At 41.1% G+C, this 13,719-nt stretch overlaps 1 protein-coding gene across 1 annotated transcript; it reads left to right on the forward strand.

The window, feature by feature from the left end:
• The first annotated feature begins 890 nt into the window (after nucleotides 1-890).
• Nucleotides 891-10,665, forward strand: CCNJ (cyclin J). Its single transcript, XM_027672299.1, has 5 exons — nucleotides 891-1,118; nucleotides 2,835-3,045; nucleotides 5,472-5,771; nucleotides 5,863-6,022; nucleotides 7,496-10,665. Exons 1-5 carry the CDS (start codon nucleotides 1,050-1,052, stop codon nucleotides 7,905-7,907), a joined length of 1,152 nt encoding a protein of 383 aa, XP_027528100.1. The 5' UTR covers nucleotides 891-1,049; the 3' UTR covers nucleotides 7,908-10,665.
• Nucleotides 10,666-13,719: the final 3,054 nt, after the last annotated feature.

Consider the following 13,719-nt stretch of genomic DNA (forward strand, 5'->3'; position numbering starts at 1 on the left):
GCAGGAGCTCTCGGTCACCAGCCGCCAGTACGCGGACCCTGCGCTCGGGTGAGCGGCACAGGCTATCGACAAGCGGGATGTGTGCCACTGCAAACCGTCCCACCGGGATTTAGCCAGCAGGGAACAAGCGCTCGGCCGCGAAATAAATCCAACACTGGAGCCTCGGAGCTCCTGCAGCCCAGGAGGGTTGTGCGCCCCGCACTGCTCCCGGGACAGTGTGTCTGCGGGGCAAGGGCTGAACGAGGTGCCGCCGCCACCACGTGCAAACACCGCGCAGCTGAGCCAGACAGGGAGAGAACCGGGGAAAAGGGAGGGAACAAACAAACAAATAAACAAACAAAACCCCAAACAAACAAACAAAGGTCTTATCCGGAGCTCGGGACGGGGACCAAACACCGCCGTGCTCCGGCCGGGCGAGCCCCGACGAAGGGGACAGTGCAGAGACTCCACAAAAATCACCCAGCCCGACTCCCCCCCGGCCCGGCCCTTTATCGGCGCGGCCGCGGAGCCTCCGCGGGCCCGAAGCCCCTCCGCGCCCGGCCAGCGAGCGCCGCGCGCTGATTGGCGGTCAGCGGGCGCGCCGCGCTGTAAGGCGGGCGACCATTGGTGGGCGGGAGGGCAGTGCTGTAAGGCGGGCGGCCATTGGTGGGCGGGCGGCCGCGTGCGGGCGCTGCCCGGCTTTGTACACGCGCGGCCCTTTAACAATGGGCGCGGCGCGCGGCACCGCGTGATGGCGGCGCAGCCCCGGGGCCGCCGCGCCGCGCTCGGGTGTCCCGGGCCGGGCCCCGCCGCCTCCCCCGCGCCCGCCGCCACCTCCGAGCCCCCCTCGCCCGGCCGTGCCCCGCCGCGGGAGGGGGTGGCTTAACGAGCCGCACTTGTGCCCCGCATGGCGGCCAGCTGGGCCGGGGGGCCGGGGGCGCCCCGCGGCAGCTGATCGCGGTTAACCGGGGGCGAGCCAGAAAGAGGCGAGGGTGGCGCTGCCCGTCCCGCCCTCAGCCAGCGCCGCTTCCTTCCCGGTGCCCGGGCCCGGGTGCTGCGTCGCGCCGCCGATGGAGCTGGAGTCGCAGTGGTGGACAGGACAGCTGGCGGCCGACATCCACCAAGCGCTTCGGTACAAGGTACCTCGGGGAGGGGCTGGCGCCTTTGTGGGGCTGCGGCGGGCGGAGAGCGCGTGTGGGGCGGCCCCGCTCGGCCGCCGGGGCTCGGCGGGGTTGGCTTTTGTAAATTTTATAAACCTTGAACCCCGCCGTGCCTTCCTTCCCTCCCGCGGATGTTCGGACCGTCTGCCCTGACAGCGGATCCGAGCGGCCGGACTGTGCCCTCGCTGCTCTGGAAGGCACAGGGGTCACGGAGCGCCCGGCGCTGCTGTCGGGATGTGTACGGCGGTCGCCGGGTCTGAACTCCGCGGGGAGTATGGTGATGTTACTGGAACAAAAAAAACTTAGACAAACAAAAACGCTGGGTGCGGTAAGAATACTAGAGGGTTTAGGCAATTTCTCGGAATTTGCTTCGGCTGACTCAAAAGTTGCTCTTTGGGGCTACTTTCATAAAGCACATCTTACGCACAGAGGTGAAAATCAGTTTACAGTGACTGAACCTACTAAAATCGTGCCTTTGCTGCCTGATAGTAGTCGGCCAGCGGATTATCTTTCCGGAAGGTGTGGCTGTTAAAGCAACTTTTTTTTTTTTGGTGGGGGGTATGGGGACATGAGAGAAGGACAAGGTCATTTATTTGCTACCAAAGTTATCATTACTAAAGCTAAGTTACTGCTGTGGAAGGTGAATTCTGAAGCTTGGTAGGTGGAGGGTTGGTTTGTGCAGAGTTTTTTTCACTTCAATAGCATGTTTCAGAACTTTGAATTCGCATTAAAACTTTTAAAAATTTGTGTGATTCCATTCCTACTTGATGTCATCAAGTTAAATTAATCAAGTTAAATCAAGTTAATTCCTGCTGGAAATGTAATTTTACTCAAAATCCTATTTACACATTGTGAGTGGGCTGCACAATCTAACTCATAAATTTATTCATGATACCGCTGTATACAAGAGGAAGTACTGACTACCAGACAGGAGCCTGAGGAACGATGTTTTCTACCAGTCCAAATTTTTTACTCAAAGTAGATCATGCCACGGATTTTTCTCAGCTTTGGTGTTGGTAGGGCTTTGTTTTAAGGGGTCCCCCCCAAATCTGAGACGATGTGAGGTTTGTGTACACTTCACTGTAATTGGTGTCAGTGCTCCATCGGTCAGGTCAGCGTTTAAACGCGCGCATGCAGCAAATGTTGCTATGTGCACTCCCCATTCCTCTTCTTAAGGTTCAGCTAGCTGTTAGTGGTCTTTTCCTGGAGGCAGGAGATTTGGCAGCATTGGAACTTGCAAATACTGCGGTGCAAAGTCTGGTTGCTGGGATTGAGCTGTAGCAAGAGAGGGGTTGAGTTAAACTATTGGACTTCGAGTTGAAGCAGCTGAGGAGTACTTGCATACCCTTGCTGTGTCCCTGCTGGGAGGTACAGCCTTTGCAGCAGAGGTAATACAATAGAAACTGTAAAAGCTGAAGTCGCTCTGGCAGATTGCCCAGTTGAAAGATGTTAAATTTTAAATTGTTATACTAATGTTGTGTAGAAACAAAGTATTTTTTAGTTCTCCTGTAATACAACAAATAGATTTTGTTCTGTGAAAAAGGAGTCCGAGATCATGTGAAGAGAAGGAAGAAGGAAGAAACCCTTTGAAAATTCCATGATAAATTTGAGAATATCAGCTATATTAATTTGATACCAGTTAATATAAAACTGAAGTGATGATTTTAATAATACTACCTGCTGCTGTCCACTTAGGAGCTGAAGCTGCCCTCCTACAAAGGCCAGTCTCCCCAGTTACACCTGAGAAGATACTTTGCAGACCTGATTGCCATCGTGAGCAATCGGTTCAGGCTCTGCCCTGCTGCGCGACACCTGGCTGTGTATCTGCTGGACCTCTTCATGGACCGCTATGACATATCCACACAGCAGCTGCACGTGGTTGCTCTTTCCTGTTTACTTTTAGCGAGTAAGTATGTGGTACCAATCTATATATAGATTATAATAGAGATATATAATCTACAGATGGAGATATATAATTGAGATACATAATATAGATTGTACTGCCAAATGCAAGTTGTGTCTTGGTGGGATAGAGCAGATGGGGGAAACGAAGTGAATATAAAAGATGAGCAGATTAGTGTGTATCCGTTTGGCCCAATTGGTAGAGCCTCTCTTTAGACTCTCATTTTGATTTCTGTTGGCACCTGATGAAACTGAGGGTAGAAAAAACAAACTGCGATTAAAAACTAATGTTTATGCTTGGAAGCAAATTATTCTAATGTGAACTTTTAGAGCTATGTTGTAGGAACAGAAAAACTGTCTTTCTAGGGATATCTCAAAATAGGTAGATCATGTGCTGGAAATGAGAAATTTGCATATCTGTGACAAAGGATGAAGTTAAATAAACCATAGGTAGACTGCACTGCATTCTGCTGATGGTGCTTGTGCTTCTGGAATACTAAAGATTTTGTAAATCGCAATGTTCTCTAAGCAAGCTAAAGCTAACATAAATCCTGTATTGTCCCATACAAAATGTAATACTGGTGAAATACATTTGTCAATGCCCAGTACTCTGAAGACAGAACTAATTACAAACAGTCATTATGAACAGTGCTGCCTGTATTGACCTCAGCTAGATTCTTGTGGTGTCTATCCATCTTTCAACATTTTGTGGACCCCTTTTCGATGTCCGTGAAGAAATATGGGTGTGGTTTGCTAGGAAATCTGCTGACACTTGTTCTTAAACCAATAGATTCAAAGAACCTGGTCCTAGCAGCAGAACTAACTGTTGGTTCAGTTTCTGCTGATCGGTTTCTCTGAATCTATTTTCATTTTTTCAAGTTAGATGTATCACACTGTAGCTCTAGGCCCTTTTCACTACAAAACTGGAGTGCTATGGTACTGGCTGGTTTTGGTGAACAACATCCTTTCATTGCATCCCCTGTCTCCACCAGCACAGCTATTCAGCAGAATAGTTAAACCAGAAAAGCATTATTTCAGATTCTTCTAAAGGGTAGACATTGACTAGGTGCCACCAGCCAGCAATCTTCTCTTGGCAAAGGATGTCATGCTGAGTATGAAAACCTTGCCTCAGAAACCACTGTAATCCATTTAGGAAAATGGATTGGCTTTGAACTAATGCCAGATTTTCAAATTAAATTCATGTTCTGAAGAGAATTTGTTTTTTTTTTCTTAAATGACCTCTGCCATCTTTCATGGCAAGCTGCAAGTAGAGCTCTGAAAGCCTGGAGTAGAATGCTATTTTAAACTTTTGCCCTGAGTGGCTTAAACAAGCAGTTTAATCAGTGGTGTAATAAGTTATGACACTGTGATATATCTGATAAGATTATATAAGTAATAAGAGAAATTATTATGTGACACCTGAAGTTTTTATTTCTGTAATTGCTAGAGTATGAGAAACAAAAACTAACAGACTGGGACTGGTATTGGATTAAGTCCTGTATAAGTACCTCCACTGCTGAAAAAAGCAAACGTTCGCGTATGTTCAGTCCTGCAAAACTCAAAGAATGTGCATTTACAACATATCATGTAGTACCGAATAGAGTGTAAGATGGAAAGAATTTGCAATGAAATTAAAATAGCACAACCATATGGCAAACTGTATGGAAATGTGACACTTGTTTCTTTTATTAATGGGTTTTCTACATACATAATTTTGCTTTAGGCTAAAAACATACAGACCTGACAAGTTAAAAGTCCAAGGAAAGCTGAAGCTGCTAGCAGTGTTAAAGTTGAAACTCTGTGTGGCAGAGGGGGTTTTCAGATGCACATTGCTGAAATCCACTTGTTTGAACTGCTGGAGCAGTTTGCCAGCTCTCAAATCTAAAACTGTACCTACCATAGCAGGCATTAAAAGCAGCCACGTTTACTAGAGCTCTAACTATGCTCTAATGAGTTCTAGAAACAAAAAGGGTCTGTGGGGGTGGGAGGGTGATTAAAGCCAAATGCTGTGGTGGTTGTTTGCCAAGTCACATCACAGGGGTATTTCACTGATGATGATGGGGGCACATTACACAATAATTTGGTGACAAAAACTTGCGTATGCAGTGCCAGTGATGTCCTAACACATCTTACTTTTGCTCTTGGCAACCAGCTTCTGTGTGCCAGCCTGGGAAAACCAACAGGAAACATGGCACTGCACAATATCCTACACAGTGTTTGACATTATCTTCTGAAATCTAGCTGTTTGTAGTACATACCCCTTTTTGTCTCTGATGTATTCCATTTGAGCTTTGCATCTGCAGGAAAGTCTCAGGCTTGTTTGACTTAGTAGAATTGAAATATGACGAATGAAGACATTAGATACAATCCATTTTATAGTTCGCTTGTGCTGAACCTTTTTTTTCCCCTCCTCTTTCTGTTCACCTGAAGGTAAATTTGAAGAAAAGGAAGACAGTGTTCCCAAACTTGAACAGTTGAACAGCTTGGGCTGTATGACTAACATGAATTTGGTACTAACAAAACAGAATTTGCTTCATATGGAGTTGTTGTTGCTAGAAACATTTCAGTGGAATTTGTGCCTCCCAACTGCTGCTCATTTCATCGACTATTATCTTTCTATTGCTGTCCATGAGACTGATCTTCATGATGGCTGGCCAATGGTCTGCTTAGAGAAGACTAAGTTATATATGGCAAAGTATGCTGATTACTTTCTGGAAGTATCACTGCAAGGTGAGTTACGGATTTCAGAGTATGACTCCTTTGTTGTCTTGACAGATAACGTCGAACTTAAATGAATCTTTTTCTCATTCCTTCTTTCTAGATCATGAATTTTTAAATTATGCTCCATCTTTAGTTGCTACTGCATGTGTAGCTTCTTCAAGGATTATCTTGCGTCTCTCACCAACGTGGCCTACCCGCCTGCACCATCTGACTGCCTACTCCTGGGATTTCCTGGTGCCCTGTATTGAGCGACTGTTGATGTAAGTTAGCAGCACCAGCTTTTTTAAAGCCTGTTCCTGCATCTGTTGTTATGCTTAATTGCTGTCAACACTGCAGTTAAATTTCTTTCTTAATTTCTGTTTCTCTGTTCTAAAAATACTTACGTATTAGGGAATATTGTTAGGTAATAGCTGGTTTGTTCTTTCCAAAAAAGAAACTTTGTCAGATCTCTTTCCTGTTCTTTCAACAAACAAACCTCAGCCTCACATTTCCACTGAACATCTGGGATGCTTTGAGAATCTTAGATAACTTGTTCCCAATCTCTCTGTTCTGCTCAGAGAGCAAAAGGAGATGGTGAAGCATACTGAAGGCATAGGAGCTTCCATACAGAAGACTTAGAAGTTCAAGGCATGCTCCAAACAGATGATGGATCAAACGTTCAGACTGTTTGAGTGGCCAGCTTTTGGGGGAGGAAATGACAGGGAGTTTGTATCTATTTTTGCTGTATCCATTCTTGCACTACAGTGGAGAGATACAGCTGACATGAGATAAAGATGCCAACATATTCCAAGTAAATCTTACTGGAAAAAGGATGTTACACAATCTGCTTTCCCCCTACAGAAGTTTCCTCTTGCCCAGATCTGAACATAATTTTGATCAGTAGAAGCACAGTGGTATCTAGAAGAATCACATTGGTCTTAGAAGTGTGACATTATCACCCCAATGGCCTCTTTTGGTTTCACTAATGTGTGTAATGAAAGTTAAATTAGTACCTGAAGCATGCAAGTGCTTTTGCAGAAGTGTTTTCAGTATTGCTCTGGAACAGTTTGTGGGGGGAGCACCATAACAAATTAGGAATGAAGTGTGAGCATCTGCTTAGCCTCAGCATAAGAGCAAGAAAGAGCATGTCTAGATATATTTCAGACAGGTGTAAATCAAAGGGAATTCAAGTGAGCGTACTGGATGGTGTAGAAAGAAGGGGAGAGGAAGGAAAAAAAAAAGTGTTTCTGCTTTCCAGAACAAGATCCAATATCAATATAATCAATATACATATGAACTTTAAGTACTGTAATGGAGATCTTAAAAACATTTCTGATATCCTGTCTTTATAAACCTTATGGTCTGTTTAATTTAAATGAGGTAGAAGTAGCAAGTACATTTCAATTTCAGGTTCTGATAATCTGGAAATTAATTGGGATAATAAAGTACAGTACCAAACTTTACTGCACTTTAATTCTATATACTGCTGTATTATTTGTATTGTACTTGGCTATTATCTGCATTTTTATTGCTATGCAATGAAGTGAAATGCTGAAAAAAGACTGTACCCTAACCAAATATTAAAACCTTAGATGATTGTAAAGGGTAGGCTAAAACTATTTTCTTTCATCTTTTAAAAAAGCTTTGGAAGCTTTCAGATATTTGCATCATTTTTAGGGTACTCTTAAAAGTTAGCCCAGAAAAGTTTAAATAGTATCTATTTTGATGTATTCTGTGTTCTCCGTTTGTTTCAGTGCGCATGATAATGATGTGAAGGAAGCAAACAAGCAAAAAGGACAACATGCTCAGTCTGCCCAACACTCTGTATTTCAGCCCCCAGCCCCAACCCCCCAGCAGGCCAATGCTCAGCAGCACATACCCCACTATCTCCAGGCTCATCAGTCTTCATTACAGTACCATCATCAGACATCACAGCAGCAAAGCTGCCAACAGATACTGTCATCTAATCACACAGCATCTTACCCGCTTCAGACTTGCCCTGCTGCCTTACAGTCCAGTGGTCAGGCCCGAGGCCACGTACAGACTGGTGCTGCCACGTCCTTGGCTGTGCCACTGGAAGTGAAGCCATGTATTAGTGTCTCCTACAACCGGAGTTACCAAGTGAATGGACGATATTCCTGTATTACTCCCTGCTTTGAGAGGTGATAACTACAAAATATTTTTGTGCTTGTTTGTTTGGGGTGGGGAGTTGTGTGGAAATTGTTTCATTTTTTTGTTAAATCTCAATTAAGTTTGAGGGCAAAAAATTGAATAAAAAAGGTGTCTTTCCAGGAAAAAAAAGAAACTGGATTGGCAACTGGTACCACAGCTCAAATACAGACTGCAAAAAAATAAGCACCCAGACCATCCTCTGAAAAAGACTCTGTATGCTTGGGGATAATAAGTTCTTACTCTGACACTCAGCATATTCAGTTCTTCTAATGCGTGTCTGTGAAATACTATTCAAAAGAAAAATAGCTGTGGACTAACTACAGACTTACCTTTTAATGAAGGAGATAATGCAGTATTATTTTGAAGACATTTATGTAATACCACCATACAGTATTAACAATTACCTTATATTTACTGAAACTTAAGAATTCACTGAATGCCAGACTTCTACAGATACATGGTGATCACAGGAAGAAACAAATCTCGTCTGGCTAACTCCATACTCTTGCCCCTTTTTCACCACTTGCGTTGGATATTTGCTTTAGGCTAAGGCATGTGAGTTAACTGGTATTTTGGCTAGTTTTTAAGTTTTGTACCTTACAGGAGAGAATATCTTTTTGCCTCTTTTCTCCTCCCTATCCTTTTTATGTTTAAAGTAACTCTTTCCTACTAACTCAGGGAATTTTCTATTCATTACTCTGTGCTGCTGGTTTGTACACTAATTGGGTATAACTTGAGGAAGGAAGGCAGAGAGGGAAGATACTATAGCAAGTGGAGTGGCTTTTCTTCAGGGCATCTATGCAGAGAACCAAAGGGATATGTCAGTGTTCACAGAACATAGATGTGAACTACTGCCCAGCAGTGTGGTAATTGAAGAAAAGAGAAAGTTTTAGCTGAACTTGTACTGTACCAGAACTTCTGCACTGGCTGTGATTGCTCTGTGTACACACACACAAACACACGTGTATTATTAACCAACAGAAAGCATCCTCCAGTTGTACTGACAGTGTCACTCGTACAAAACAAGTACAGTTAAATGCTTACAGAAATCCAGTTTTGTCAGGCTTATAGTGGAGGGAAATTCTCAGGTAATAATGGGGCAACTTTTTCTTCTACTATTTGGGAGTTCTAGAAGAAGATACAGAGATTTACTCTTCTAAATGGGTGGATCAAAAATATATTGCAGAGTGAACTGCTTTATCACAATTAAGGTGCTAATTACTTAACTTTATGGAATTACGCTCTCTCCTGTGGAGTGGATAGTGTGAGGGTAGAAAGCTTCACTCATCCAACTCTTGGATGAAAATGGTGGTAGAGATATTAATGGAGATGGTTTGGGGTTTTTTTGTTTGTTTCTTTTTGTTTGGTTGTTTTTTTTCCCTAATACAAGAGGATACCTGACTTTTTCCTGTGGTAGAATAGGAGGAAGAGGTATGGGTGACAGGATTCTTACTACTTAAAAATATCTTTATAGTATATAGGCTTAACAGGTTGTTTTGGTTGTTTTATTTGTTCTTTTACCACCTTCTCCCCTGTCTTAGTGGCAGCACTTAAAATTGTGTACTATCAAATGACACTGAAGTATTGTGAATCTTACAGAGACTGTTTTGAAAGCAGGGGCAATTAAGTTACAATATCAATATTGAAATGAAGCCTTTATGACTATAATGTTCAGAATGGAGGGAGGACAGCTGTGTTCATTCGTTCTGGTATTGAATTATGTAACATGCTATGAAAACCTATTTATTGTTGAGGAGAAGAAATCCTGTTTCTCTTGTTTTGTCTTTTAAATCCCAATTTTTGTTGTGGGCTTTTGTAGCATAGATGTGCAAGTCAAGAGGGATGGGAGGGTGAATGGAAAAGATTACCTTCTCTGTTTTATGCTAGAGAATCAACTTTGGAATAGGCATAGTGTGATCAGTTCTTTATTAAAGTGCAAGTTGGTTTGGTTTTTTTTTCTTCTCCTCTCCTCTTAAAGAATATTTCCCCATGTCTGAGAGTAGTGTTAAGTAGAGACTTTCCACCTCGTAGGATGCCGTGCTTTTTACTTGGCACTGTTACCCATTTTAGAGGGAAATGGACTTCTTTCTGCTGGTTTGATTTGTTGCAATGCTGTATCCAAGTCCTCAGTGCTCTAACTACCTCTGATGCTATGAATGTACAGTCTTGTAATAGACCATGACTTGAAATAACAGCAGATGCCTGTAGCAATTTTTTCTGTAAAATCTTTAAATCAGCTAACTTGTCATCTTTTTTGTGACACAGCAGTATAGGCTCTTCTTTTTTGGGGGTATTAGTAAACTTATTCCATAGGCATTCAATATATAAAAATTTAACTAATACTTAACACTGGAATTATAATGGGTGGGGGGCTTATTCAGTTAGTTAATACTGCAAATTTGCATTTAATAGGGTATTATTTGACTATTTTGAGACATTAGGTCAATTGTAAAAAGATCCACTACATGCTGTTTGTTTTTAATTTATTACTTAGTTTGCGGTTTTTTCCTGACACTACAGCTGCATCATGACTACAGAGAAAATGTACACTGAACAGTTTCAATCTATATTATTTAAAAGGGCTTTACCAGTGTACATTAAAAATACACTGTTCTTACTATTAGAACCAAAATGTGTTTTTTATGGCATAAATAAGAATGGTGCTCCTAAATGCAAAATGTCCAAAACAATGGAATCTTTGTGAGTGCTATGCATTCAACTTATTTTTTAAAATAAAACTAGTTTTGAGTAAGAAGGCTCCAGTGTGTATTATGCTTTTGTGTGTGTGGTTTTTTAAAATATGTAAACTGTCTTGCCCTGGGTATGGGCTGAAGCTGTAAGGACTTCTTTCTCTCCCTCCCCCCTACCTTTCTGTAACACTATCATCAGCTTCAGGAACACACTGACTTCACAATTGAAAAAATAGGAAGGAAATCATGCAGGAAGGGGCTTTAAAACTAATTGCAGCCACAGCATATGCTAAATATTGTACACTTCAACAATGTCTAGTACAGAGCTGTAACAAAGAAATCAAGAACAAAAGGACTGAAGTAGTTCAAGAGCCTGGGGGATGAATTCATTTTGTTCTTATAACAAGAAAAAGCAAGCAGTGATACTGGCAATCTCCAATTTCTAATACTAAAAATCATTTAGGACGTGTAGGAATAGCCATTTTTCGAGAGCTACAAGCACTTGTGTTATTTATAATAGCTGTGAAGGCTCAGTCATGCTGAAGGCAGCATAAAATCACATGATGCATCCTAGCACAAATATTTTTGATTGTTTTGAACTTCTGATAACTGCTTCTTAGTAGAAGAAATTCTAGTTTTTCCTACCAGTGTGCACATTTCACATTTGTAACAAGGTGGTGATCACAGCTAGAGTTCAAAAATTAGGTAGCTTGCATAGAATTTAATTCCTCTAAAGTTAGAAAATGAAGTTGTGACGTCTCAGTTAGCTTTCACCCATCCACTTAGGAATAACCTCTGTGAAAACCTTTTTTAGAGGGCCTAGAACCAGAGGGAGAGCAAGCTCTACTCTGTCCCACTAAGGAACAAGGGCAATGCTCAGCATGATGGTGGCATGCACATTAGTAGTGGGTACTTTAATCTGGAAAGTTTCATCCTCACCCTTAAGGCTGAAAAAGTCAAGTCTGTTTAGACTGTCTCCTTGAGATTTCAAGTTTTTATGTATTTTTTAATTGTAATTGCAAAATAGGAACTATCCCTGGCATTTATGAGTCTTAACAACTACAAGGACTGCCAGATACTTTTCAACATTTCAGTAGAAGTCTCAGCTTCAGCTATTAAATTGCAAGTCTGAGGCTTTTTTTGTGTTTGTACGTAACCAGAAAATCTATATCTCTGCTTCCTGTGACCCAGGTTCATTATCTACACTAAAATATGAGTATATTTAAACATTACAAATTTAGCTCAAAAGATGAAATTTCAAGTTAACATTTTAGTGACTGGCACATCACCAGGAATAAAGACTTTTTGCAACTGTAGTACTGCTGTTTATACAAGCCAGAAAGTAAGCAGCATCCTCCTTTAATACTTCATAAACTCTACAGTCTGACGGTTCACAGGAACAAAAGTCTTGTGAGTAGATAAGGCCTTATCTGAGTGAGCACAAGTGCCCAGTTAGTCATCTCATACTACAAGGCTGTCAACAGCAATTTTTGAAAACACGAAGTAAAGCAGCAATAACAAAATACACAGCTATTTTTAGTCTCCATCACAGTGATATTTTAGAAGTTATGGCACAAGCACAGTTGTGAAGTTTACATTACACATTTTGCTCTTTCCCTGTAATTAAATGTTAGATAGTAAATTTTGATAACTTCAATAAACAAGACACATTCTGACAAAGAAAAGCATTTGCTACTAAACATTCAAAACAAAGTATTAACTGAATTAATTAAAGGGTAACCATATAGAAAGTAGCTCCAGGTTTTGCAACCAAGTGCAACCAAGAATGGGGACTTCTGCTGCCAGTCCTACCAAGATAAGAAGGGAACCTTAAGGAAGACTTCCAGGTGTTAAAATTATAAACTTGAGATTCAGTATATAATGTTCATATTCATCACTGCAAGTCAGTTAAAATTATCACACCTATTAGCTGGTGTATGCATTTGAAAACTGTTTAGAACTATTACTTGCTTTTCTTTGAACATTTGCATTTACTCTCTTGAAGGAGCAAGGTATAGGAATACTTCCATAGAACAACACATTAAAGCTCTCTTAAAAGAAAGTATGCACTTCCTATCTTCTATTAATAATTTAAAAGACCACTCTAAGGCTATATATTCTATAGGAATTTGTTCATGCTAATCAGTCAGTAATTACTAGGAGATTTACTAGGAGCTATTAAAATACCAATTTATAGCTTATTCCACAAATAACACATGGTTAGCATCTTCCTGGAACAAATAACAATTTTTTTGTGATACTGAAATGATGCATTATGGTTTTGCCACATTTTGCAACCAAAAAGCGGCATTTCCTAGTTTTCATTCCTTATCTAGATGATTGCTGTAAGTCCCTTCCAACTGAAATATCGAGTCTATTATCCTTTTCCTGAGAGGTCAGCAACAGTAACTTTGTTTTGAGACATAATTTAACTAAAGGATTCTTTTTCATGCCTGATAAGAGAAACTTAAGAAGACCCACAAATATTTGAATATGGATGAAAACACTTATCAAGAGAAAATTCTTTGCTAGGAATTTTGGAAAAATAAGTGCCAGGTTGATACTCAGCTTCAATTACTAACTGCAAATGCATGTATGGCATCTGCATATGGTATCTGATAACTGGGGGAAAATTTATTACAGCTGCAACTGGGAAGGATTATTTAAGAGGACAAAACAATTGTTATGTATCTTTATAAACAACCACTCTCTGGTTAAAACCTTTTAAATATAAAAGGTACTGTACTGCACATGCAATGCTTATAGTTAAAATGAAGCATTTTACAATTACCTTTTATGGACTTTGTTACTTGTCAAGTGTTACACGTCAAGAATTATTTTCAAGATGTATTGTCAAGACTTATTTTTTCCTTATCAAGAGTTATTTTCTCCTTTAACACCTTTTTCTATGCATCTTGAGGTATCTAAGTATCTTTATCATATTTAAGAAAACAAAGAAGATATGTAAAACATTACTTAGAAATTTTCAGAAAATTGTAATAGAAGTATCTCAAAATTATTGTATGCACAATGGATGTGCACATTGTACACACTGTGGATATTCCAGTACTCACGCTCACCAGATTGGGTACTTTTAAGACTTACTCTCCTTTCAG

This window comes from Neopelma chrysocephalum, unplaced genomic scaffold, assembly GCF_003984885.1.
Source record: "Neopelma chrysocephalum unplaced genomic scaffold, ASM398488v2 Primary Assembly neopelma1_97390, whole genome shotgun sequence".
Classification (NCBI taxonomy): domain Eukaryota; kingdom Metazoa; phylum Chordata; class Aves; order Passeriformes; family Pipridae; genus Neopelma; species Neopelma chrysocephalum.

What these genes read in the sequence shown, in the direction of transcription:
- CCNJ (XM_027672299.1), top strand. Translation starts at nt 1,050, where the DNA reads ATGGAGCTGGAGTCGCAGTGGTGGACAGGACAGCTGGCGGCCGACATC. An exon ending in ACCAAGCGCTTCGGTACAAG is followed by an intron (nt 1,119 to 2,834) that starts GTACCTCGGGGA and finishes CTGTCCACTTAG; the next exon opens with GAGCTGAAGCTGCCCTCCTA. An exon ending in TGTATTGAGCGACTGTTGAT is followed by an intron (nt 6,023 to 7,495) that starts GTAAGTTAGCAG and finishes CGTTTGTTTCAG; the next exon opens with TGCGCATGATAATGATGTGA.